At 38.0% G+C, this 26,351-nt stretch overlaps 2 protein-coding genes and 1 pseudogene across 2 annotated transcripts; 1 reads left to right on the top strand and 2 right to left on the bottom strand.

Annotated features, from left to right (window-relative positions):
* Nucleotides 1-4,259: 4,259 nt before the first annotated feature.
* LOC127422320 (serine/threonine-protein kinase TAO3-like) lies at nucleotides 4,260-13,230 on the bottom strand. The gene is made up of 8 exons (XM_051665749.1): nucleotides 12,853-13,230; nucleotides 10,747-10,983; nucleotides 9,748-9,876; nucleotides 8,756-8,959; nucleotides 8,108-8,347; nucleotides 7,605-7,817; nucleotides 6,253-6,435; nucleotides 4,260-6,051 (listed from the first exon to the last, which is right to left on the bottom strand). The coding sequence occupies exons 2-8, from the start codon at nucleotides 10,930-10,932 to the stop codon at nucleotides 5,890-5,892; spliced, it is 1,317 nt and encodes a 438-aa protein (XP_051521709.1). The 5' UTR covers nucleotides 10,933-10,983; nucleotides 12,853-13,230; the 3' UTR covers nucleotides 4,260-5,889.
* A 2,615-nt stretch (nucleotides 13,231-15,845) lies between these two features.
* On the top strand, nucleotides 15,846-18,851 carry m17 (IL-6 subfamily cytokine M17). The gene is made up of 3 exons (XM_051665858.1): nucleotides 15,846-15,981; nucleotides 16,379-16,530; nucleotides 17,947-18,851. The coding sequence occupies exons 1-3, from the start codon at nucleotides 15,924-15,926 to the stop codon at nucleotides 18,409-18,411; spliced, it is 675 nt and encodes a 224-aa protein (XP_051521818.1). The 5' UTR covers nucleotides 15,846-15,923; the 3' UTR covers nucleotides 18,412-18,851.
* A 5,833-nt stretch (nucleotides 18,852-24,684) lies between these two features.
* LOC127422422 (calcineurin B homologous protein 3-like) lies at nucleotides 24,685-25,688 on the bottom strand (annotated as a pseudogene).
* Between the last annotated feature and the right edge of the window lie 663 nt (nucleotides 25,689-26,351).

The following is a 26,351-nucleotide window of genomic DNA, read 5'->3' as shown; positions in this document are numbered from 1 at the left end:
CCTTTGCACACACCTCACCTTCACCCGATTATTTGAATCCAATGCCACATTTTGAACCAAGCACTGATGAATAGAGGTTTGGTTACAGCCTGAATCCACCAAGGCTTGGTATGTGAACCCACTCCACAGTTCCTTTCGGTAGTTTGGCGACGAATAGATCCAGTACCACAAGATCAATGATGGCCCCGACGTCGCTAGGCTCCTCGGCCAGCACCCGCTGGCAGCAGGCGTCGCGGAGCTGTTGAAAGAAGGCAAACGGGCGGCCGATTTCGCTCAGCGTCAGGGTTCGGAACCGCCGGCGATGCTCTTCGGGACCGCAGCCAACCTGCTGCGGGATGGCATTCTTCAGCTCAGGGTACCTCAGGAGGTTGTCGGCCGGGAGTTGTTGGGCTGTGAGTTGGGCCTCCCCGGTCAGCAGCGGTAGGAGGTGGACAGCCCATTGTGCCCACGGCCATTCCAGAGCTTGCCTCCGGCTCATCTTGTGCCCCCATCTTCGCCAGCATCACATGGGGGTTCATTTGTGCCCCCCTCCCCTGGGGGACCATCGGTCCTCCTCTTGGCCTCGAAGGAGCACCTTGAAGCGCTGTTGCTGCTCCGCCCGCAGATCCATGATGGCCTGGTGTTGAGCCTGGTGGATGCTGATGAGGGATCAAAACACTTCCTCCAGTGGTGAAGACGACTCCATAGCAGCATACCTTCCTCCTTCTCCCGGGTTTCAGCACCAGTGTAACAAAGGTTCAGGTTGGGCAGATAAAGGAGGAAGCAGGAACCAGTTTCCACAGTTCACATGAGTCCGTTTTATTCACAAATAACCAGCAATTGCTGTACAGCTTCACTCAAAACATAAGACCACTTTTCAGCGTCACTCAAATAAACAGTCCGCTTTTCAGCGTCGCTCAAATAAACAGTCCGCTTTTCAGCATCACTCAAATAAACAGTCCACTTTTCAGCTTCACTCAACACAAGACTCTCCCTCAGGGAACAGACACGAAGACTCCGGTCTGACTGTCTCTCTCCTCTCTCTGTGAACTGGCCATCTTTTTATCTCCCCCAATTCTCACTGTGAACATAATTAGTGGTAATTAGTCACAATTCATCTCAGGTGTATGTCCTTACCGCTTTCTCTGTCCCCAGATGGGCGCTCGACCACACCCTCACCTCCACAGGTGTATATGGCAGCTTTGCCATAAACCCCACAGGTGTATATGGCTTTGCCATAAATGGCCATCTCCGCATCCGTACTCATGGTACAGGTGTTGTGCCGAAATCGGTGACCTATCGAAATCTGTGACTAGAGGCCGATGTTAAGTAAGTTTTCGTGTGAGAACATGTCCGGTTCTTATGCTTAGTGAGTGTCACCGCATGCTGACAAGTGATGTGAGAAACGCGCGTAGAGGAGGCGGGGCTGTTTAATGCAAACAGATTTCTTAAAGACGCATGCCACGACAAGCAATCCATATACCATTGTGTATTTTACTTTTAATATTGTTGCTCTTAAGTACTTGTTTTATTCAATTTTTTATCGTTTATTTGTGCACGAAATACATTTATTTGTAATATTAGTATTACTTTGTTCTTCGTCATACATCTGTTCACCACACTCTGGTTACATATCCACGTTGGTCTACAAAAAGCAGGTACACAAGTGCTGACAGTGGAATATTAAAATATATTGATATTAGAGGTTACCGAAATCTGTTACCCCTCTTTAATTTCAACTAAGTGTGTCTAATGATCACCAAACTTATTCAGGTGATGTCTAATCTCTTCAGTGTTATCCCCTAATAGATTTATTCTTAAGGTGTATGACAAAGTATAGAGAAACAGCAGGGTCACCAAATCTGACAGTACATTAAAGGTTATCAAAATCACTTACCCCTCTTTCATTTCAACCACAGTGCATTCAGAAAGTATTCAGTCCCCTTCATTTTTTTTCAAATTTTGTTAATCAATCTACATTCCATACCCCATAATGATGAAGCAAAAACCAGATTTTTGATAACTTTTCACATTTTAAAAAAGAAAAAAAAATATCACATAGACATAAGTATTCAGACCCTTAACTCAATACTTAGTTGAAGCACCTTTGGCAGCGATTACAGCCTCAAGTTTTTTTGGGTATGATGCGACAAGCTTTGCACACCTGGATTTGGGGATTTTCTGCCATTCTTCTCTGCAGATCCTCTCAAGCTCTGTCAAGTTGGATGGGGACCGTGAATGGACAGTCATTTTCAGGTGTCTCCAGAGATGTTCGATTGGATTCAAGTCCGGGCTCTGGCTGGGCCACTCAAGGACATTCAGAGTTGTCCCTAAGCCACTCTTGCGGTGTCATGGCTGTGTGCTTATGGTCACTGCCCTGTTGGAAGGTGAACCTTCGGCCCAGTCTTAGGTCCTGAGTGCTCTGGACCAGGTTTTCAATAAGTATATCTCTGTATTTTGCTGCGTTCAGCTTTCCTTCAACCCTGACCAGACCCCTGTCCCTACCGCTGAAAAACACCCCCACAGCATGATGATACCACCACCATGCTTCACCGTTGGAATGGTATTGCGTAGGTGATGAGCGGTGCCTGGTTTCCTCCAGACATGATGCTTGGAATTAAGGCCAAACAGTTCAATCTTTGTTTCATCAGACCAGAGAATCTTGTTTCTCACAGTCTGAGGGTCCGTTATGTGCTTTTTTATGTGTCTTGCACTGAGGAGAGGCTTCCGTCTGGCCACTCTGCCATAAAGCCCAGATCGGTGAAGTGTTGCAGTGATGGTTGTCCTTCTGCAAGTTTCTTATCTCCACACATGATCTCTGGAGCTCAACCAGACTGACCATTGGGTTCTTGGTCACCTCTCATACCAAGGCCCTTGTCCCTCGATTGCTCAGTTTGGCCGGGCGGCCAGCTCTAGGAAGAGTCCTGGTTATTCCAAACTTCTTTCATTTAAGAATTATGGAGGCCACTGTGATCTTGGGAACCTTCAATGCAGCCAAACTTTTTTGTCGCCTTCCCCAGATCTGTGCCTTGACACAATCCTGTCTCTGAGCTCTGCAGGCAGTTCCTTTAACCTCATGGCTTGGTTTTTGCTCTGATATGAATTTTCAGCTGTGAGACCTTATATAGACAGGTGTGTGCCTTTCCAAATCATGTCCAATCAATTGAATTTGCCACCAGTGGACTTCAATTAAAATATAGAAGCATCTCAAAGATTATCCAGAAAATGGGATGCACTTGAGCTAAATTTCAAGTGTCATAGCAAAGGGTTTGAATACTTATGTGATATTTCAGTTTTTCCTTTTTAATAAATTTGCAAAGTTATCAAAAGTCTGTTTTTTTCTTTGTCATTATGGGGTATTGAGTGTAGATTGATGTGAAAAAAATAATAATTTAAAGCATTTTGGCATAAGGCTGCAACATAACAAGATGTGAGAAAAATTAAAGGCTCTGAATACATTCTGAATGCACTGTATGTTTACTTAAGGCAGTGGTTCTCAACCAGGCCGCCAAGGCTCACTTGGGGGCCTCAGCAGACTTCCAAGGGGGCCCCAAGATGACTTGAATGAATAATAATTTAACTTTATTGAAATGTTAAAAACTGCTGGAATCAAGATGTACAACATCTTATTTTAATGCAACTCCCTGTTGTTTTTATTAAATAACACACTTAAACTTCTGGAATCACAAAATTATTCACAATTACTTACTTTAATATTTTGATACACCTAGATTCTGTTCATAAAAAGGTTTCATTTTAATACTTTGGATGTTAGAAAACTGAAAATTGAGTTTTCAAACAAAAAACAAATAGTGTGGATGTGGTCTTGAATATTGGGGGACCTTGGAGTGAAAAGTTTGAGAACCACTGATTAAAGGAATGTCACCATCTTGTGGTCAATAGAGGGACTACATGTCAGATGATTTGTTTCAAAGGGGGCAAATGTGCAATGAATTATGCAGGGTTGTAAAATCTGTTCACGAGTTAATTAATTAGAAAATAAAAAAAATTGACCCAAGGTCACAGCTTCATATTTATAAGGTTTCTAACATCAGTCAACAATCGGTCATCATGGTTCAAAAAGTTAAAGAGCCTATCAGGTATAACAAATGTCCTTGCCAAAGGCTTACCAATGCCTTAACTAAGAGTATTTACCATATCAATACATTTGATTGTCTTAATTTGTGAAAACATAAATAAGCTTTAACAACAACCAAAATAAATTACAAAAAAAGCCTTGCCATCACTCTATTACTTTTAACAAAACTGATGAATATTTTCCAGCATGCCATTAGCCAATCAAAACTTCATTGTGTTTATTTGTTAAAACATCACATCAGTTGTGCAATGACAGTTTAACAATGGCTTTGTTTGAGAAGAGGCCCTAAATGACAGTAACAGGAAATCACTTTGCATTCTCATCCTGATTTTCACTGATAAAACATTATGAGACACCTTTGAATAATGAGGGTAAGGGTCAGGGATTGTAAAAGATAGTAGTCAGGCCCAAATAATCTTTTATTACACACCACAAATTTGCCTATAAAATACATGTTGTTTTGTGAATTAAGAAACAACTGAACCCCTTTTGCTAGTTGCTGGAGTGGTGTCTTTCTTCAATGACAGCAAGCCATGAACTCGGTTACACAAATGTGTTAGCATTATAGCTCTACCAGACATGTAGGCTGTCACATGATGCATGAGAATATAAGTTAAACCATCTATTCTTTCTAATTTACTTACAAAAATAAGCATTCCTCTGCCTTCACTAAATAAGAGTTAAATAGATTTTTGTTGGCAATGATTAACCAATACATATGTAAACCTTATTTAGGTTGTCATATACAAATATTTATATAAAAATTTTTACAACACAAATTGCAACATTTTCCCTGTACAAGAGCAGTGAGAAGTCCACATTGAATGAATCACAATTCAACAAACTGTGCAAAATAAGGAAAACAAAAACATTCATCAACATAACTTAAAGGCATTTGGCAATTTGGCGGGTATTTATATGTATAAAAGATAAAGCTTGTGTTCAGTATCAATAGCCATGAAAACAAAACTGATATGACCACTTTTATTTGTACAAGGCTAAAATCTCTGACAGATTCATGCTCCACTTCACAACCTGAATTTGTCTTTTAAAGTGCATGCAATAATACCAGTAACTCTGACAGAACTGATTCAATGTAATAAATCCACATCCTGATAAAACTAATGCCAATTAATTTCGGATACTGAACAATGAATACATTTTTCTTGGTTTTTTATTTTTATTTATTTATTTGTTACTTTTTTTCTAAGTAAAAATGAAATAAAGCTCGGGTTCCACAATATGAAATATGAATCAAATCCTCTTAGTGTATTTACCCTATTTTAAAATCAGACACTGCTTTAAAAACTGCTTCTGCATAAAGATTTCATCAACAGTTTTCACATTCTCTGTGATACATACAAAACAGCTAATAGCCACGGTGAAGACTCAGGACACATTCTACAGTCGCAATGTCCTTTGATGACACCAAAGGCATTTCACACTTCATATCCACCTTACATGATGGGATCATATTTAACATATCAAAGTGCTTACTTTTCCTAAAATATCCTGAATTACTAATTTAATACCAAAAGTTGGACAATGGCATGGAGAAAAGGTCAGTTTGTTTAGATATTTCCTCTTGGTTTATGTGCTCAGTGATGCACCACTAAACCACTTTGTGTCTGTGGCTGTTTAGTCTCTTCTCAGAATCTCAGTGAAGTTCTCACAGCCCATATGAGTTATAAGATACTGATCCAGTATGGCCACTGTTGGGGTGATCATAGTAAATCCAACAATCAGGGACAGTGCAGGCACAACGTGTCCAAAGACATCAGTGTAAAACGGTCCCTTTAACATCTTTTGGATCATCTGGCCTCTTCCTTGGGAAAGTCAAATGAGGCCAAGCTTCCGAATCCTAGCCGTGCACTCTCTGAATCAAACATTTCCAGTTCTCGCTCTTGACGCTCAAATAAATGCTTGATTTTTTCAGTCCGTTCCTTATGAAGTGAGGCCAGCTCTTCTTCAATCTGTAAACAAAATAGAGACATTCATAGGCCTGTAGAAGAGGTTTGGATAGATATTTCACTAAGTATTTCAGACAGGATTTCTTATTTTTCATAGCTAGTTGCACTACCATGTTGGTATATCAAGCAACCAGTACATGGGCCTATAAATGTAACCTATCAATTATAAAGGTTTATCTAAAAAACAAAAAAAACAAAACCCACTTTCTGTTCCAAATGAGCCCGACGCAAGGACACCTTCTGTTCCAACTTCTGCAACTCACGCTCATGTTGGGCCTCCATCTGCGCCCTAGTTTTGTTCTGGTAGGCATCAAGGAGCTCCATCTCCTGATGTAGCTGCTGCCTTAAAGCCTGGCATTCAGCCTCCTGCTCTTCATCTAAACGTAACTGAGAGATTGGCATGCTGCAATTACTACCCAAAACAAAGAAGAGGCTTACTATACTGTAGACAATGCTGAAGAGTTTTTTTTCTCTACTGTATAAAAACAATGACACATATACAGTATAAGTAGTCATTTAAGATTTATTTATGGATTAAGGATAATGCCACAGGCAATCAAGAAAATTGATGTGGGGGCACTGCATGTAAAAACTTAATGATGGCAAGTGATTAATTCAGTAAATAACTTTCTATTGCCAGTTTGGTTAGTTTGTGCTTGACATTCAGTTTGCAAATACTAAATTAGCAGTTCCAAGCAGTGCCACTAGGGGAAAATGTCTCAAACATCTCTTTCCGGCAGCAGCTTTTTGAAGAGTTTTTTTCGCAGGTAAGGGAATTATGAAAAAGCAGACTTTTTGTCTGTTTGTTTGAGAAGAACAAATAAACTGCATCCCGGATCAACATCACTGCCCTTCTTCGTAGCTTATTTACAGCACTCCACCTCTATTTGGACAGGAATTGAAATCCAATTCCACAGAACCTGATTGAATATTCTTGCACCAACTCTAAACTAACAAACCTAATTAAACTGTGAAACTTAAAGTGCATCACAAACCATACAATTCTGCACTATTCAATGCAATTTTGTAGCGTAAGAAGTGAGAAGCATAAGAAGACAAAACTGTTGTAAAAAATGGAGAATGTATCAGCTAGCGAAACTTCAGTGAACACAGCACCTTATAAAAGTAAATTGAAAGCTTTACCATCACACCACACTGTGTGAACATGTACATTGTTTGAGATACAAGTGTTGAACTGAGGTTGGACTCACTAAAGTTAGTGGCAACACATCGCATGCATTTGAAATATCACTTTCGTCAGCTCTTAAACGGCGAATGCTTCCATGTAGTAAAAAAATGTTAAGTGTTCCATTTGGGACGATATTAAACTTTAAAAAATTCACACACTACATGGCTAAATGCATAGTGTATTATGTAATGCACAGTGTATAGTGCGTCAATTGGGAAAACAGCAGTAAGAGTTACAACACATTTATCAAGGCAAGGTCTAGGAGTCGAGTTTATGACCACTAACCTAAGATATGAACTGACACATTTTGTGGTTTTACCACTAGAGGCACCATTTTCTTTCTGGTGTATGTGTAGAAGCCCCTTACCGATTGAGAGGCCATCATCTCGTGAATGCTTTGTTCGTATTGTTCTGCCAGCTGTGCGAGCTTGCGGGTCTGCTCCTCTTTAAGAGACTTCAGGATGGCTTTGTGGTCACTCTTGGGGGAGACCTCCAACTGATGGTTCCTCAGAGCTTTGTACTGCTTGTTTTGCACCTTACAGGTATCTTGGAATTGCTTTTTGATCTGCATTTCCAATGTCTTTAAGAAGAGGAGATTAATAAGAATCCTTTATAATGCATCATGCAATGGTTAGGTAGAGCATGGAGGACTTCACATGATTTTTTCTCCAAATTGTGCTTTTTGTCTATTATTGGGTGTACTTTGACTGTTAAACATAAAGACACATTTAAGGTACAGTAAAATTAGTGAATTGTACATCCAACACTTTACACTACTATCATTTTTGTTTTGTTTTTTTGTATAAGAAACTAACCTAACAAACATCCCTTGGTTGGTTCTACCTCTCATTACAAGCTTGTGCTGTTTACCTTAAGGTTCCTGGGCTGTTGTCGGCGTTCCAAAGCATGCTTTCTGTGAAGCTCCCTCTGCCGTCGATTGTTGTACTCTTCCTGGTTCTCCGATTCTGTTTGGTGCTGGTGGCGCATCAGCTCAAAGTGTAGCCTTTGTAAGATCTGTAGTTGGCGCCGCTCCAGGTCCTGGGTGGATTCATCCTGTCTGATCATCAAGGCATGCTCCATTTCTTTTTGTGTCTTCTTCTTGTTAAGCTCCTTTTTTAACAGAAAGAGCAGTTCATATATGATAAATATTTCAATTGTTTGTGTGACATTAACAAAAATGTCAGTGTCCAAATAGGATAAGTGTAAATTGCACTATTATGAAAACTCTTAAGTAACTTTGACAGCAGATTTTATAATGCACAGGATGAGATGGACTCCAGACCAAATTCAGTACCACAAATGTGTGAATGCTCTACATTGTTTTCACATGTTACATTTCAGTCTTTTTGCAAAGTTTTGTTCTTTTATTTTGTTCCATTTGTCTATTTGTTTACTTATTTATTTTCAAAAATAACCTGGAAATCACTGTGATTCAATGTCTAAGTGAAACTCCCAAATTCCCAAGATAAAAACAATGTGCTTGAGACATTCTTTGTGTTGACGCATTTTATTTCTTGCCTCCCGCATTTGCTCTTGTTCAAATTCGTGCTTCTTGATCAGGCTTCTTCTTTTCAGAGAACGGCAGCTCCTTTCGTAAACCAGTCTTTGCTGGTTCAACAGCTGGGCCTCCTCCTCCGCCTGGGAGCGCTGCATTGTTTCCTTATGCCATGACAAGCGCTCCTGTTTCTCCTCTTTTGGTGTGTCAGAGTCTTCATTCATTTCCTAATGTATATAGAGCAACATCAAAACATTCACTCACAATGAAATGAGAATGGACAAAAAATGTCAATCAAATATAATCAGTAAGCATTATACACTTACTGAGCACTTTATTAGGAAGACCTCTACACCTACTTATTCATGTGATTATCTAATCAGCCAATCGTGTGGCAGCAGTGATTTCGACCGTGGCATGACTGTTGGTGCCAGACGAGCTGGTTTGAGTATTTCTGTAACTGCTGATCTCCTGGAATTTTCATGCACAACAGTCCCTAGAGTTTACACAGAATGGTGCCAAAAGCAAAAAACATCCAGTAAATGGCAGTTCTGGATACAGAAATGCTTTGTTGATGAGAGAGGTCAAAGGAGAATGAACAGACTGGTTCAAGCTAACAGAAAGGCTAAGATAACTCAGATAACCACTCTATTCAATTATAGTGAGCAGAATAGCATCTCAGAACACGTCGAACATTAAGGCAGACGGGCTACAACAGCAGAAGACCACGTCGGGCATTTCATTAAGACCATAGTGTTACTAATAAAGTGCTCAGTGAGTGTAAGTAAGTAATGCTTTTATCCAAAACGGTTTACAGTACACTTATTACAGGGATAATCCTCCCTGGAGCAACCTGGGGTTACTGTAAGTGCCTTGGTCACAATGATGACCAAGGGCACAATGGTGATAGTTCATAGCTTGTTCCTCGTGTGTATTGAACCAGCAACCATTGGTCATAAGGGGCAAAGGCCACCACATATTACAGGTAATATGAAAGACTTATCTTGAGTCCCACCTCTTTCATCCTTTCCCTGCATAGTCTGTACTGCTTTTTCTGTGTGTCCAAGAAGGTGGTCAGCTCCTTCTTCTGCTGGACCAGGATCTGTTGCTGGATTCTCTTCTCCTCAGCTGCCGAGGCCCTTATCTTTTGAGAGGTAAAATAAAAAACGGTATTGCAATATTTACCACAAAAGTTAATCATCTAAAATAGACCAAGGGGAGGAAGAGTATTACAAAAAGTTCACTGGTTAGTAGTTAGCTGGGCATTAGTAAACTTACACGCACAATATTTTATATATATATATATATATATATATATATATATATATATATATATATATATATATATATATTTATAAAATATATGTTAAATGAAGTTATCTTTTAAAGAAATTTACATTTTGCATGATCATGATGTGCTGTATTTTTGCAGAGTGAAGTGTGTCTGTTGGGGAGGGGCAGTTTGAGAACAGTAAAAAGGTAGCCATAACAGACTCTCTATTTTACTGTATAATAACCACTACTGTTTAACATTTCAATTACTGTTTGCAGATTATAGACAATAGGACCTATCTGTCATTGGAATTCATTGGCTATTTACACTATTCTGTATGCTTAAATTGTGTTTTACCTGAAAAGCATATGTTGTGACACATCATGTCCTCTGGAGCTCTTGTTTTCGCTTGATTTATTAAAAATTGTATGCTATTTTGGGATTTGAGCCAAGGTCCCCTCAGCCTGAACTCTTAGCAAAAATGTTACAGACAGACTAACACATTAGTTACACTTTCTCATGTGACTTTCTATCTATAATTCACGTTTATCAGAAACAGAAAGTAAGCAGAAATAACCGAATTCTGAACATCGAAAATTAATTTTCTCGATTGGTAACACGAGGAAATCCTGCAGGTAAAAATGATTTGCACTTGAGAGGGCAGAGTGAAAAATCTGAGAGGGCAATGCCCACCCTAGTCTCCCCATAGTGCCGGCCCTGGTGTAAAGTAGGACCACACACCTCTTTGTCCAGTTGTGCAGCTTGCTTCTTGGCCAGCCGCTCCAGTTCGATGTAGGTGGTATTGGCCTGGGTCTCCACTTCCTTCTGCAGCCGGAGCTTGTGCTCATCCATCTCGGCCTTTAGCCTGTTCTCCAGGGCAATCAGCTGCTTCTGGTGCTGCCGTTGCATGCGCTTATACCCTGACATCTGCTCGCGCCACACAGCTTCCTGCTCATGCTCCTGGATCTGCCCACTGACCTGCACACAGACATAGTGTGTTGTGGGTCAAAGGTCAAGTAAACCAAGTAACACTAAACAAATACAATGAAAAATTATTTCTCTTTTTTCCCTCTAACCCACAATTCAATAGATACTGTATGTATAGAGGTACTTTTAGATGTATACTAAATCCAAATTTAGAAATGTGCAACATTTCTATTAGATATAAAATTCAGATATGCATTGTTGTCAGATATGCACAGCAAAACCTATATGGTAAAGTAAGTGGATTCTGTATGTAATGTAATATTAATTATTAATTCGTAAAACTTTAAAATGGAAAATGTGTATTTTTACTGATATAATATTTTAGTTCTATTATGGTTGTATAAATTGGGCCTAACCACTAAAATGGTCATTAAGCAATAATAAGCACATACTGTAGTAGCATTTCGGGTGCACATGTGTGTATTCCGTACTGATAGCGCAATGGGGGCGCAAAACCCACCCCAGCACCACACTAGATCCGGCTCTGCTATTAATTATGCTTCACAAACAGGATATTAAATTAGCACACGCCACACGGATAATTTTGGTCATCTGCCCGCTACTGTGGCAGGCGACCTGTAAGACGTCTCGAAGTGACATATAAAAAGAAATGCCTTTAGACACACAGACTTGCGCTTGAATTAAACACATCTGATTATATTTTGAAGAACAGACAAAAGAAAAGCCGTCGGAGCACGTGTGTGATTTGCTTTGTTTTTAGAGGTTCAGTGGTGCTCTGCCGCTCATGCGTGTGAAGAGTTTTCACTCTTTCTTCTCTGTAAGTTGAGTGAAGTTTGCAAGAATAGTGTTATGTGAATGCTCCAAAAGATCTCTGACCATCTCAGGAGGTGCTCTGAGTTAGTTAGCTTTATTTCCATGAACCAGTTTGTGTTTTACATTGTAAACGCAACTTTGCAGGTTCATTGTATTTTGACATTATAATTCCAGATATTTGTCGCAGTATACGTCACCGTACAAAGCAAAGGGCATGCATCAACATTGGGACTTCAGGTGAATTGTCATGTGTTGTCATAATACTACAGTACAGCCTCAGAAATTATGCTTGAACAAGAAGTTTCTCTTCTGTGCTTGTCACCTTTTTAGCCTCTATGTGTCTGTTGCAAATTTATCATTATGATAATAATACTATTATGGTTATATATGCTCTCATATATACAGTATGCTCTAAATATGTACATTTCTACTATATACTGTATACTATATGTAGTAGAAAACATTTAATCTATACAGTTTATGAAACAAAAAAGTGATTGGTAAAAAAATCAAAATTGGCATTCATGGGCCACTGTGGCTGGTGGGCAAAAAATGGTTAAATTAGTACCCTGTGCACATCCCTTTTTATTGAAGAGAAATTCAGATCTGGTCAACTGATATGGTGAATATAATGTGTTTCAGTGAAATATAGGCTATTGTATTTCGACTATATAATTTTGAAGAATTAATATGCAAAATTAAGGCAAATATGTTCTTTTAATGATGTACTAGGTTGCATTAAAAGCGGATTCACATAGCCTGCATTCTAAAAAAAAAGAAATGATACATTTGGCTATATGAAAAAACACTGTACATCACGCACAGTTCAAGAAAATACCGCTCAATCTCAACAAAAGGAATGCTTTTTATACAACAATAAAAATGAAGCAATGTCTCAGTAATGTTCACACTAGTAGAAAATAAGCCCGCGCTCCGGAGACAGAAAGAAATGGGCGGGGGGGGGGGCTTATTAACAGAATGTGGTTGCCATGGCTACTGATGTGGGGTTGAGAGGATGAGCATGGCAGGCCTGCATTTTTTTTTATGCAAAAACGGAGAGGAGAAGCGGAGAGAAAGGCTGCCTACCAAAGATGCTGATGTGATGATGGTAAAGCGTTGGCGGATTCTGCTGATGCGATGATGGCGAGCCCGGCTCTTGTGAGAAGAAGAAGGCCGCAGCTCTGGCCTGATGTCCCTGCCTCCAGCCTCATCCCTCACGCAAGCATGCTTCTGCAGGGGGGAGGAAAAGACGAAGTGAGTGAGGGTGGGCGCTAACCGAGCGCCCTGCTGCTGCTGATGCTGAGGATGATGCCGCTGCGTCTCCCTGCTGCCCGCACAAAGTCGCCTGCTTCCAGCGCATCCTTTTCGCCGTTCATCTGTTACTGGCGTATGATGCTCACAGGTTCCTGCAAGAACGGGCAGGGCATCGCGATGGATGACGAGAAGAGCGGGAGTCAGAAGTCTCTCTTCAGCTTCAGCCTACTAGCGGCTGCACTTCCTGAGAAGGAGGAGGAGGAGGAAGCAAACAGATCCGGTGGGATAGAGTGAGTTACGCAATGCCTACCGACTGCGTGTGTGCGTGTGTGCGTGTGTGTGTGTGTTCACACCGTACGTGTTTTTTGTTCGTCCGTTTTCCTATGTAAACATTCGCTAAAAAAAAAAAAAAAAAAAATTCAACACATTTTGGATCGTTGCGCCGATTCTCGCTGTTTTTCAGCGTCTCACGCAGGAGTGCCACGTTTTTAGGCGCCTTGTCAAGTTAAAAGAACTTCAGCTGTTAAAAACGCGCCTCGAGACACCTGCGTTCTGTTACATTCGTTGCGCGGTTTTCGGTCTGAACGGCCCCTTATTCTACACTCTTCTATAGCTACCCTTTGTAGCACTCTTACCACGTGAACTGTTTTTACCACGTGAACTTTTTTTTAGTTCATAAACATTATCAAAATATATATCACCTTATTGAATTATGATATGTTGGTGGTTCATCAAAACATATGCTTCTGTATTTGTCTGTTAATTTGGCAAGTATTCTCATTCTTTGCACACAACAGTATCAGATTCCACGTGAATTTTGAGGTGATTTTAGATCAAGACTTCTAAAGAGGTATATTTATAATTATGAGAAATACATAAAGGAGACTGGGGGATTTCCTCAGTCTCTCAAGTAAAGCATTTACTGTGTGGTTTAGAGGTTAAGAGAAAGTGTATTTTATCTTTTTGCCCCAGATATAAAACATGCAGACCTGTCTGATACATAAAAGCACTAATGCTGCTGAATTAGCACAGTCGAAGTTCCAAAGAATTGACTGAAACTTTAATAATGGTAACATTTGACAAAAGGTTTCTATTCATTAACATTAGTTAATGTATTAGGTATCATGAACTAACAATAAACAATATAGTTTTTACAGCATTTATTAATTTTTGTTAATGTTAGTTAATAAAAATACAATTGGTAATTGTTAGTTCATTTTATTTCATAGTGCATTAAACAATGTTAACATATACAACTTTTGATTTTAAAAATGTATTTGTGCATGTTGAAATAAACATTGACCAAGATTACTTAATGCTGTAAAAGTATTGTTCATTGTCAGTTCATGTTAACAAATATTTACAAATGAAATTTTATTGTAAAGTGTTACCTTAATAATAGATAAACCTGTGAAGGGGATGCCTCTTTAGGCTGTTCTTATACTTGGTGTGTCACAGCCACATATTGGCCTCTGGCTATTAAAACAAAAACACAGACAAAGGAGAAAGTGAACACAGTCTGCATGAAACGGCAACTACATTGCTCCCAGTTTATCCTCATTCCTCTACATTTTACCTGAAGCGCATGCATTTGGTAAGAATTGTGGAAAGTACCAGTTGCTGAATTGCTGTTACCTGTGTTTTGCTGAGAATACACTGATTTCCCCTGTGACACCAAAACTATCTCAGCTTACCACATCAACATCAGACTTATGCTTAAACAGGCAGACTGCTTACCCATTATGTGAAATTACATTTATTTGTAAAAGCCTATACATTTTATTTATTTATTTATTTTTCCAGATGTGGCTGTGAAATCAGCTGTGCCCATATTAAGAAGAGCAATATAGTAAGTTTGTGCATGTTCTAAACATTTAGCTTGGGGATTTCCCTTGTAGGCCAGGGTCAAAAGAGGACGAGATAAAGCTTAGCTCATAGGTAACATCATTAGCATTTTTCGGTCCACTGAAGTCATTCTGCATGTCTAGCAATAAAGAAACAATTGCATCACACAAAAATTGATTGAAAGTGCATCAAAATAAAAAATATAGCAAACTCTGTCATCTTCCTTCCTTATTTGATGGTGATAGTCGAGTAAAATTTCCAAGTTTGTGCTTTTGCGTCAAAAAGATCCGAAGATATCAGTGAAAATCTAATGTTGAGAAACTACCTTCCTATTACAAGGCAGCTTCCTGTTGAACCAACAGGCACAGAGTTCAGATCTTGAGTGGAATGTGCTGTGCTGGACTGTGGTTCCCTTTCTACTTTTTGCATTTTATTTTTCAACCTTTGAGCAATATGTTTGACTGATCATGACAACAATTGTAACAGAGTGTTAAAAATGTCATTAAAAGGGTGATTTCGAAATGTGTTTCTACAGGTGAAAATAGCAAAAAATGCAGTGGTACTTGCATATATGATTCCCATTTATTGTCAAATAAAAGTAATCTATTATTAAATGTCTGCACATGTAGATATAAAGATGACATATAGATAACAATGTTGAGTCATGTGGCATTGTGCAACATAGAAATATGTATTTATTAATGCTAGAGAGGCAACAGTACAATCTTTTTGCCATTTTTTCTCATAAACATATTTGATAGGAGATGTAAGGACAACTGAGCAAAAAGCATACAGTACCTGCTCAATCTATACAGACCCTGCTTCGCAGGAGGACTGAAGTGCATCTACGTGAAGTTTGGGTGGCAGCTACAGAAGGAGGGAACATTACACATTATACATGTGATTTGAAGACGCAAAAAGAAAAAAAATTCTGGGAAATCTTGTTGCCTCAGTAAGCTGCGTCATTTCCTTCAGTGACAAATGTGTGGTTTCAGTCTTTAAAAACTTTTTCAGAGTTGTGATCATGACCAGTTTGAAACTTTGTCTGTGAACGGAGAATGAATTGTCATGTTAGTAACATGATTTGGCTATCTCAGAGATCACACACAAAATTCAGTAAGTAGCCTACTGCAACCACACTGCACACATAACCTTACAATCATGTTTTATGGTTACATTTTTTTTTTAAGGTTGTGATTCAATTCGGGACCCAATTTCAGTACACATACAATAAATACACATATTTGTGAAAGTATGCATATGATTGATCTACATGCACTCATATGAGTGCACTCATGAAGTTCTGTAACTAGGAATGCACCTGTTCAACATGGCCCCAGTAAATCAGAGTGTGGATCTATAGACATGGTGCTATCTGTGATCTGAGTTTTTTCTCATATAATTAAATGGTGCTTGTTTTGATTGTTAAATTGACCTCTTCTTGGTTGATTTGTACATAGTGGCTTTAATTTCAATGTCATTGTTTTGTTTGCTTATTTGTTTGCTCTTTTAGGAATATTCCTTCTGATCCTCTTCTTAATTGCTGTTGAGTTAATGCAGCCAACAATATCATGCAGGACCCAAAACTGCAGCCATCTTCTTCACAGAAGTCTGAAGCTCACCAAGTTTATGAACTGGAGCACTGCAGAACTCTTAAAAATATATGTAAGTACACTCTTGATATGGTTACCTTTTTTGGATGAATTACAAAGTGAACCACACAGATGACATCTAGAGTCAGTGATTTAACTGCTAAGTTTAGTTGTGATTGGTACATGAAAAGAGATGCTCTGACAAGGTATGCCTAATATGGTCAACAGTTGCTTGGGTGGTTTCCACATCCAATGCAGTGATTCCTCCCATTGACAAAACTGATTTGCTTTGTGGGTGGGAGTCTGTGGGTATGTGGGAACTGTAATTTTACCTCTGTGACAGTATATACACTGAACTTGAATAGAAATGAAATGTGGAAATGAGTTTACTTCATATTTGTTTATCAGAATATCTCATTTTAGATTTGGGCCATAAGAATGCAACTTAAATTAAATTGGATAAAACAAATATTAGCTTATAAAAATGAATATAATTGTATGTCCTTGTGCAAAACATCAATAAATTGAAGAAATCCTTTCTTTTAATGAAAGCACCCATTGCATAAAACAGTGGCAATGCTAAAATAGGGGAGACAGGGGCTAGATGTCAAACTTTTTTACTCTAGTGAATATTTCTTCAGGTCAGTTTATTCAAAAGTTAATGTCTGTAGGCTTAGGACTTAAAGTCTTGGCTACAAAAAGTTAAGAACATTTCCACCGTTGTTGCCCAGGGAAAAAAAAAAAAAATATATATATATATATATATATAGGTGACTTAACATGCATTGCCCTCTTGTGACAACATGCCCCAATAGTATGGCATGTTCTCAAAAAAAAAAAAAAAAAAAAGTTGTCACTAATAGGCTATTTAATGATTTTTTTTTTTTTTTTTTTTTTTTTGGAAAATGTTTAACAATAATGAAGCACAGAACAATTCATGACTCAGCAAAAATGTAAAAGGTAACATACAAAAATTTAAAACTGTTGCTTTGGCGTAAAGATATTTTTTTTAATCAATAAAATAAAAAAATTTCCCTCAATATAAATGTGACATTCTGCACTGCGTTTGTGTAATTAGTCTTTTGACCCAAAACTTTATAATTACTGAGATACAGACATTGTGACTACTTTCCCGACAACTAGCCTTGGTCTCCCCTCCAGTATGCAGTTTTATGGACAATTATCTACATTTATCTTATGATGGACATTTGTGCACAGAAATGTACATTGTCCAAGGTTGTCCAAATCTTGTGGATGACATAGCCCACATGCACGTTAACAAGGACAGTAAAATCGAGGTCAAAGTTCAGGACAGTAAAAATGTTTGACTGTTTAGTTAACACAATGCAAATGATTTGTCTCAAAACAAGTTTCAACAAAATCCTTTTAGTCAATTGTGGGTGCAAGGTCATAAGAAATCAAGAACTTTTCTTATTTACCATTTCACACGGTTTATGCCTTGACTTGATTCATGTCTTCTCTCATTCAGAAAGCCAGTCAAGGGGACTCCACAGACCTCATCTGTGATATGCAAATGGACAATGTTCCAGTATCAACAATCTCTGGCCAGAGCATACCCGAACGCATCTTGAGCATTTATACCCACCTGAAAGAATTTCTGCCACACATGAGAACAGTGATGGAGCAACAGAAAGACTTAGAACCTCCAACCAACCCTGTGGCTGAGGGGATTAACAGTATGATTACACATATTCGCCACCTTGCTCTGAAGGTGAACTGTTTCTTGCAAATGCTGCAGCCAAATATACCTATTCCTGAACCAGCTGAAAGGCCAACAGGAATCCCCACTGCACAAAATATTTTCCAGCAGAAGGCCTATGGATGCATCGTCTTGTCTCGGCTTCAGGAGCTCCTTAGTCAAGCAGTTCATGAACAGAAGTCTATTAGGAGTAAAATCTGCAGCAAAAGGACAAAAACATTGTCGTTGAACTAAAATGCATTCAGTGAAAATTTGACAGAAAATAATGTCTATGTAATTTATTACTATTTATTTTTTTTAATTATTTTTTTTTACATATTTTACAGTGGAAAAAATGTCCAGAGAATAATGTTTTGTGTTGATATATTTATTCATATAATTTATTTCTGTCTTTACCTAACTATTTTATTCCATTATGTAGAAAAAAAACCTAATAAAACAAAATAATTTGTGTTATATCCATTGGGACAAGAATGGATAATCTCATTTGGCTGTCATTGACTGCTGTAGGTCCATTTATTAATTAGACTGTAAAAAATACACTTTATGTAGTTATCAAGCATCAACTGTAATCAAAACTGTACATGATTACATGTGGTGCCATTTGCCTTCCTAGAAAGAAGGCTCAAAGCCACTTTGGTTATTTCAAATTTCTTAACAACACTCAGTGATGTTATGTATGTCATCACAGGCAATTGTTTTGATTTGAAGTGATCGACTGTGATGTAACGCGTTAGCCATATTGGCTTTTGTGGTCACTGCTATAACGCCTTGAAGGACCCGAATAACCTAGTAAAACGTATGTACTGTCTGAGACATAGCCTTGTGTTGAGACCATTTTAGAAGACAGGAAGTGCAAGAGACTGTGCTATCAGCCCTTAATGACGCATTCATTTCACCACATCATAAAGGGAAAAAAAACTGACTAGCCGTTTCCCCTGTCACAAGGTATGAATGTGAGTTTGTGTGTGTCCATGTGCGCATGTGAGTGAATCTCAAGCTGTTTCTTTGGTAATGAATGGACTATGGCTTGTTATTTTCACTCAGCACAATTTTGAAAGGTTCACTTTTAGAATTTCTGAATGTATGTATATATGTATGTATGTATATTTTTTTATACTTATTTCTATGAAAACTGTAAGTACATGTCATGGTGTAATCACATTGCATTCCATCATATCATCATCAGATTACAAAATAAACTGAACAAAAAGAAACTTTGGTTCTTGTCCTTACACAGTGTAGGAATGTTGCAAACCCAAACATACAGTATATAATCAAAACTGGTTCTTCCTTTCAATTTCCATTTAGCATATTGCTGACACTCTGAGCCAAGCTGATTAGTGGATTAACTATAAAATCAAACACAGACATTAATATTAATGATATTAACCATGTTAAAGTACTGTACCAAGGTGCAAGTAAAAATCAAAACCACTTTAGAGAAAACATAGTAACAATAATGAATATGTTGAACGTTTTAATCTGATGTATTAATTATACGAGTGGATGACAGCACAAAAAATGTCATCTCATGCACTTTGCTCTAGTCACACGCTTCTGTGGAAATGGAAGTAAAGAGATTCATTGTAGGTCAAGTAATGAGTTCTGCATGGCAAAGTTTATCAAGAAAAAAAAATGGACATGAAAGAGGCATCTTTATTAGCATCTTTTTTTGTACATTTTGTAAAACAAGTTTAACCTTGTAGTACTAAATTTAAAAAGGAGAGTAAATTGTCTGCAATATAAGTAAAACCATCAAAGGCAGTAGCTTTAACTGTGCTGCGGGTCATTGTTATCTTGAATGGTGAATCATCAAATTTTCAATTTCCTGGCTGAAAGTTGCAGGTTTCTTATATGCCTGTGTTTTGTACCATTAACAACTTCCCCTTTTTTGTTGACTGGTGCCCAAGCCTCAGTTGAAGATAATCACCAACATGCTTTCCACTTGGAATGGTATTCTTTGGAGGGTACGATGTATTGTTCCTTTGACCTGTTTAGCAGAGTTTGATTTTGGTTTCATCTGATCCAAAGTCCCTTCCAAGGCAAATCAGTCCACCCGGGTGGCCATCTTGGGAATGCTTCCAAGCAGCTATTTTCTATGCACACAAACGGCATACAAACACAGCTCTTATGTACTTGAATGGGGAAGACTGAATTCTCCAAAATAGTTGGTCAAGATTAAAATCAAAGAACAAAGAACAGCAGTAAAATCTGACAACAACGTCATAAATTGTGCTTCTTTAGCTCAGATCACACTAACAAACACTATTTTTCAGGCTGATCCAACTAATGCGAATTTGTGTTCTCAAATTAACTGACAGACAATGTCTGTATCTAAAAGATGATTGGCTCTTTTACCTGTAAGCAGGGTTGGGGAGTAACGAAATACAAGTAACGAGAATACATATTTAAAATACAAAATATAAGTAACTGTATTCCACTACAGTTACAATTTAAATAATTGGTAATTAGAATACAGTTACGTTCAAAAAGTATTTTGATTACTGAAGAGATTACTTTGCATTTTATTGTCATTTGTTTAATTTAATATTTAGTCCTTTCAGATGGAAAACATTTATACATATAAATTATGCAATCCAAAGTACATTTGAACAGTGGTGAAACACTTTCTTATGATGTGTTACATTCATACGAGCAGACAGAGAAGTAAGTTTGAAGTAAGTTTGGAGCAGAAGAAAAATAAATAAACCTTGTGTAAATTGTCAGCTTTACGCTAAGATAAAATGCTATTTCTAGCCATTTTACATGCACGTTACCAGACACGATCATATTTTTTATCAAGATAATTCACGTTGGATCATAATTTCTTTTTTCTAGTAAGACCTTTGATATTAGGGCAAAAATCATATTCTTGATAATAATTTTTGCATTGTTTTCCTGTAAAAATATCTAAAAATCCTTAAAACAAGATCAATTTGATTTATCTTGTTTTAGAAACAACACTGCATAAGATATTTAGGTTTTTCAGAGAATGTATTTTTAACATGTGTATTTTGTCTTACGGTACTGGCAGAGTTTTTATAGTAAAAACAAGTGAAAAAAATCTACCAGTGCTGAAGAAGTAATCCAAAGTATTTAGAATACATTACTGACCTTGAGTAATCTAACGAAATACATTACAAATGACATTTTACAGCATGTATTCTGTAATCTGTAGTGGAATACATTTCAAAAGTAACCCTCCCAACCCTGCCTGTAAGGCGGGACTTCCTTATTTTAATACAAGTGCTCCATCTCAGGCTAAATAGTCTCCAATTTGATCATAGCACTTTTGCCACTTGGCCACAGAATGTTTAATAGCCTCCCCAAGACTTGATTTGGCCTCCCTCGTACAACCTGCTTTGTGGATCATTTGTTACACTGTTCTCACATGCACACAAGTTTTTTTGCTTTTGTCTTACAGAGATAGTTCACCCAAAAATTACTCACCCTCATGTAATTTCAAACCTGTAAGACTTCTTCTGTGGAAGACAAAAGAAAATGTCAGGCAGAATATTCATCTCAGTTACCTTTCACTTTCATTGTGTGGAAAAAATAAGATGCAGTGAAAGTGAAAGTGAACGGTGGCTGAGGCTAACATTCTGCCTAACATCTCCTTTTGTGTTTCACCAAAGAAAGAAAGACATCCAGGTTTGGAACAAGTGGGCGATTAAATTACAGAATTTTAAACTATGTATGATGAGGAGGAGGGCGTGGCCGGGCCGTGAGGGTGCGCGCCCAGCGCTGATTCAGCTCAATCAGCTGGGAGAGGGATAAAGAAGAGCCGGGGGATGCCAGTGAGAGAGATACACACATGCCTGTGTGTGTTGTTATGTTTCAGTTCAGCATTTATGTCAAATTAAAGTTCTGTTGATTGTTCAATCTGGTTCTCGCTTCCACCTTGGTAGGGAAGGCAGAGTCTGCCACAGTGGTGCCGAATCCCGGGACAGGAGGAAGACGCTCCGTCAGAAAAGCCCTCGTCGCTGGGGGAGGGTCGCGACACCAAGGAGGTATGATATAGTGGTACTGGAGTGGTTAACCTGAAGTCGGAGGAGACCGCTGCCGTCCGACAGGAGACAAAGGAGCCGCTGCTGTCCGCCGGGAGCGGAGGAGCCGCTACCACCCGCCAGGAGGCGGTGGAGCTCGCTGCCGTCCGCCACGAGGCGAGATCCAGTGCCATCGCGCAGCACCACGGAGGACCACTGCCCAGCTGGCCGAGGACCAAATGTGGCGTGGTTGGGGTCCAGAGTGCCCCACCCCGCTCTTTCCCTATCCCCCCCTCGTCTCTCCCAGAGTCCAAAGAGGCGGGGAAGACCTGCTGAACATGTTAGCAATGTTGTAGATATGGAACATTTCTATCAGTACATAAACTCAAAGTAGTAATTAATACAGAACTGCTCAAAACTACAGCCAAAGGGAGAGGTGAGTGTCCTTATCTACTTAAAACTACGTCCTTTCTTCCATTCCCATGTCTAAAGCTCAAAAAGACTCTTGACTGTAATTGGTGCTAAGGGATTTTTTTTAAATGAGAAAAAAGTCAGTCTTCTATACAGGTATTATTTTCCTTAGGATCCACCAAACTCAAACATCATACTGCCAGATGGTAAAAATTATCCAGAGAGAATTTTCCTGCTGTACTATAGTCTAATGGCAGGGGGTTTACACCTCTCCAAACAACACTTGACATTGTGCCTGGCGATCTTGTCAACCACTTAGCTGAGTGGCCATGTCATCAAACCCCTGAAGACCAATTTATGAAGATGCTTCCAGAGAAAGTCTGGAACATGGTCAACTGAGGAATGATGGTCCCATTCAGAGAGCGTATTGTGCAGCAATACTTGAACAACTGAACAGAGCATTTGAGGGCAGAAATCTGACAAACTCACTTGCTTAAATCTGTTGAAACGTTGATTGCCACTAACTGAACTCTTTAGTGTAGTACCAATCTTCTTTTTAGCTGTGGGTTTATAATTGCACATACTTCATGCAACTATTATACAACAATTTTGTGATTGGAATAGCCAAATTTACAAAGCTGTATTTACCTCTATGGTTAAAGAAAACATTTCCGGCAAAATACCCCAATGATATTGGATATGAGGCTTTGTATCAAACTTCCTGATGTCTGAAAAGTTGTTTGATTCATTTCGGTAGAAACACTGATGGGGATTTTGGAGTGGTGCACTGCTTACAAGTAAAAGAAGGGAGTTGCATTTTTTATCATGAAATAGAAAAAACAAGGGTAGTGAGTCGCTGAGTCTTTCAGAGGTAGCTTGCGGTGGGGGAGACCCCCTAATCAAATAACATACAATCAAAACCTGTGTGCTTGTGTGAGAACTTCTTTCCTGTCTTATGTGGCAACCTCACATGGCACTTTCACACGAAATATGAAAGTGATAACATTCTTTTTCTCGTCAAATACTGAAGAGATCTGAGAAATGCTTTGAATTCTTTCAGAAAAAAAAAAGAAAAAAGAATTTACCAAACCAGTGCATTACCAGAACTTCTCAATGTTGAAAGATGTTTTTCTTTTATTTTTAATTTATTGTGGTAAATGCAGTTTGCAAATTCAATCCAGTGGATGCATGTGCAAATTTTTTTTTTTTTTTTTTTTTTAAGAGTAACAGTACAAAAACTTTCATTAATTTCTTTATTTATATTATATATTTGACCCATTTACAGAGGACATTCTATTAACTAGGTTAATTTTTGCAAGTAAAACAGCTCTTAATACTTCATGCAAAGCATATTCCTCCTCTTCAGTATAGTACACTGATTACATTAAAACTCCAGTACAATACAAGTACAATTCATAACTGCTGGTAGAACTTAAACACCAAACATGAGCTCTGTGTGTCAACATAAAATCTGTTATTCAGAATTATGCATGATATTGTAAAGTCTTCGGTGTTGTTTCACTAGCAATTACAGATTATTATCATATACTGTAAATTATTATGTTATAGTGTCACTCATTCACACTGTCATAGAATACCTTCATATTGTTTGTCTTGTGATGTTTGTATTGCAATGCTCCTGAAACATGCCTATTAGTTGTTTAGATGTGTTTCAGAGTATATTTCTATACCCACAGACAAACCATAACATTAGTGAAATCTGCTGGTTAATATGAGTAACTGCAGGTCTTTATTTGAGACTGGTTTCAAGTACTTTTATTTTATTAGTATTATTTGTCAATATCAGGAAAAATATAGATATAACACAGTGGACACAATATGACTGCTTTTGTTCCCCCAGTATTAATATGTTCTAATGAAAATACATTAGAATTACAATTGGTTATTTTATTGATAAGCATTCAACATGTTTTTGGAATAAATGACTACAAACAACTTTATAATTAAACTTTAAAAACAATAAAATAAATAAAAGTATGCATAGTTTTAATGATATATTACCAGACTTATAGAAGCATAGACTTAACATTTGCATGCAATGCCAAGCGAGTTGGAAATATTAAGATACTTTTTGTTAGTGCTAACTTTTTTCTTTCTTTTTCTTTTTTTTTTTTTAACAAACACCCTTGGCTTCCAATAAATTGTTCATAGAACTAAAGATCTATCCAAACAATCCTAAACTGATTTCATCTATTAAAGTGCAAAGACAGCTCCTTTTACTGGAAAATTTACATTTAAGCTGCTGTCATTTGACAGAACATTACTTGCACATCACAACTGTATCCATGTTCAAGAAGTGAATGTGCATTCTCGTCTCAATTTCAATTCCTTTAAGAATCTGTTGAGCAGAGATTCAGAAATAGAGATATGGTACATGATCATTTTTAATGCAATGTAGTGTATTTGCTTCAAATAGTGCTTTAGGCATTCAAAAACAAATTGTAAAATATATACAAACCATCACAAAATGCTCAAATGTGAATCATAGAACTCATCAGGTGCCTGAAAAGACAGTGAAATTGATTGATTGATTGATTGATTGATTGTACAATGTTGGTGATATAGCCTCTAAACAACATACCATAGGACCAACTGAAATACTGGCAACCTCCAGCATTGCAGCATCCGCAATGCCCTTGGCTGTCTCTCTTCCAAGTGCTTCACTACTTGACAACAACTCTTCTACTACCTAGAAAAGAGAGACCAACATAGATGGGAAAAAAACCTGCTACAATTCTGCTAATCATGAACCATTTATTCACATAGTTTTATAAAAAAAATAAATTAAAAAAAATAAAAAAAAACAGTTAGTACAGGCTTACATTTCTGTATTCATCCAGTGTTATGGTTCAATCATTGTCTGTGTCATGCATGTTAAACAGAAAGAGAATTAACATTATTGTTAATGCATGTTTCTTTTCACTGATATATTTTATTTCCATGTTTCTCGTCAGTGATTAGGACCCAAAACATTTTATAAATATGACGTTATTCAGGTTTTAACATGCTCTTACAATGCAGTTTGGCTCTCCTTATCTCTTCTTTCTTCTCCTCCGTGATATGAAGGGCTGGTGTTCTGATGTACTACATGACTGTAAGGAACTCCTCAAAATCAATTTCTTCCACAGATCCCACATCATTTTTAAGAAGTTCCTATGAAGCACAAGCATGTAATCTAACTACCATACAAACCACAATAAAAGTGGTTATTGTTCCATATCTACTGCTTTGTTACAGAAATATTTCACAAAAGGCTTGACCCTTAAACTCCACAATTCATCTTGATGTTTGTGGTATGCAAATGATACATCTGACCGATGGGACTTAAAAGAAAATGCATAGATTTTGCTTGTGAGAGTAACTGAGCAGCTAGTTAGCAGTTTATCAAACTAAGGCCACGTCCTCACTCATAAGTTTTTGTTTGAAAATGCATCTTTTTCTCTACATTTTGGCCTTCCGTCCACATTGAGACGGCATTTTTGACAGCGAAAACTGAGCTTTTCGAAAACGCTCCTGCAAGTGGATACATTTGAAAACAGTCTTAATGTTGTAGTGTGAACAGGGAAAACTGAGATATCTGAAAAACAATGACGTATTTGTTGTCATGTGATCCATTCAACCCAAAACAATCAAGATGATGGCCCAAGTTGTAGCGGTGTTGTTGTGCCTGCTATCTGTCAGGTTCCTGACACTCTAGTTAAGTCTTTTATTCAGTGTCGGGACCTGGCACCTGTGTTTTTGTGTTTGTTCTGT

This window comes from Myxocyprinus asiaticus, chromosome 3, assembly GCF_019703515.2.
Source record: "Myxocyprinus asiaticus isolate MX2 ecotype Aquarium Trade chromosome 3, UBuf_Myxa_2, whole genome shotgun sequence".
NCBI lineage: Eukaryota > Metazoa > Chordata > Actinopteri > Cypriniformes > Catostomidae > Myxocyprinus > Myxocyprinus asiaticus.
This window is presented reverse-complemented; position numbering and strand designations above follow the sequence as displayed.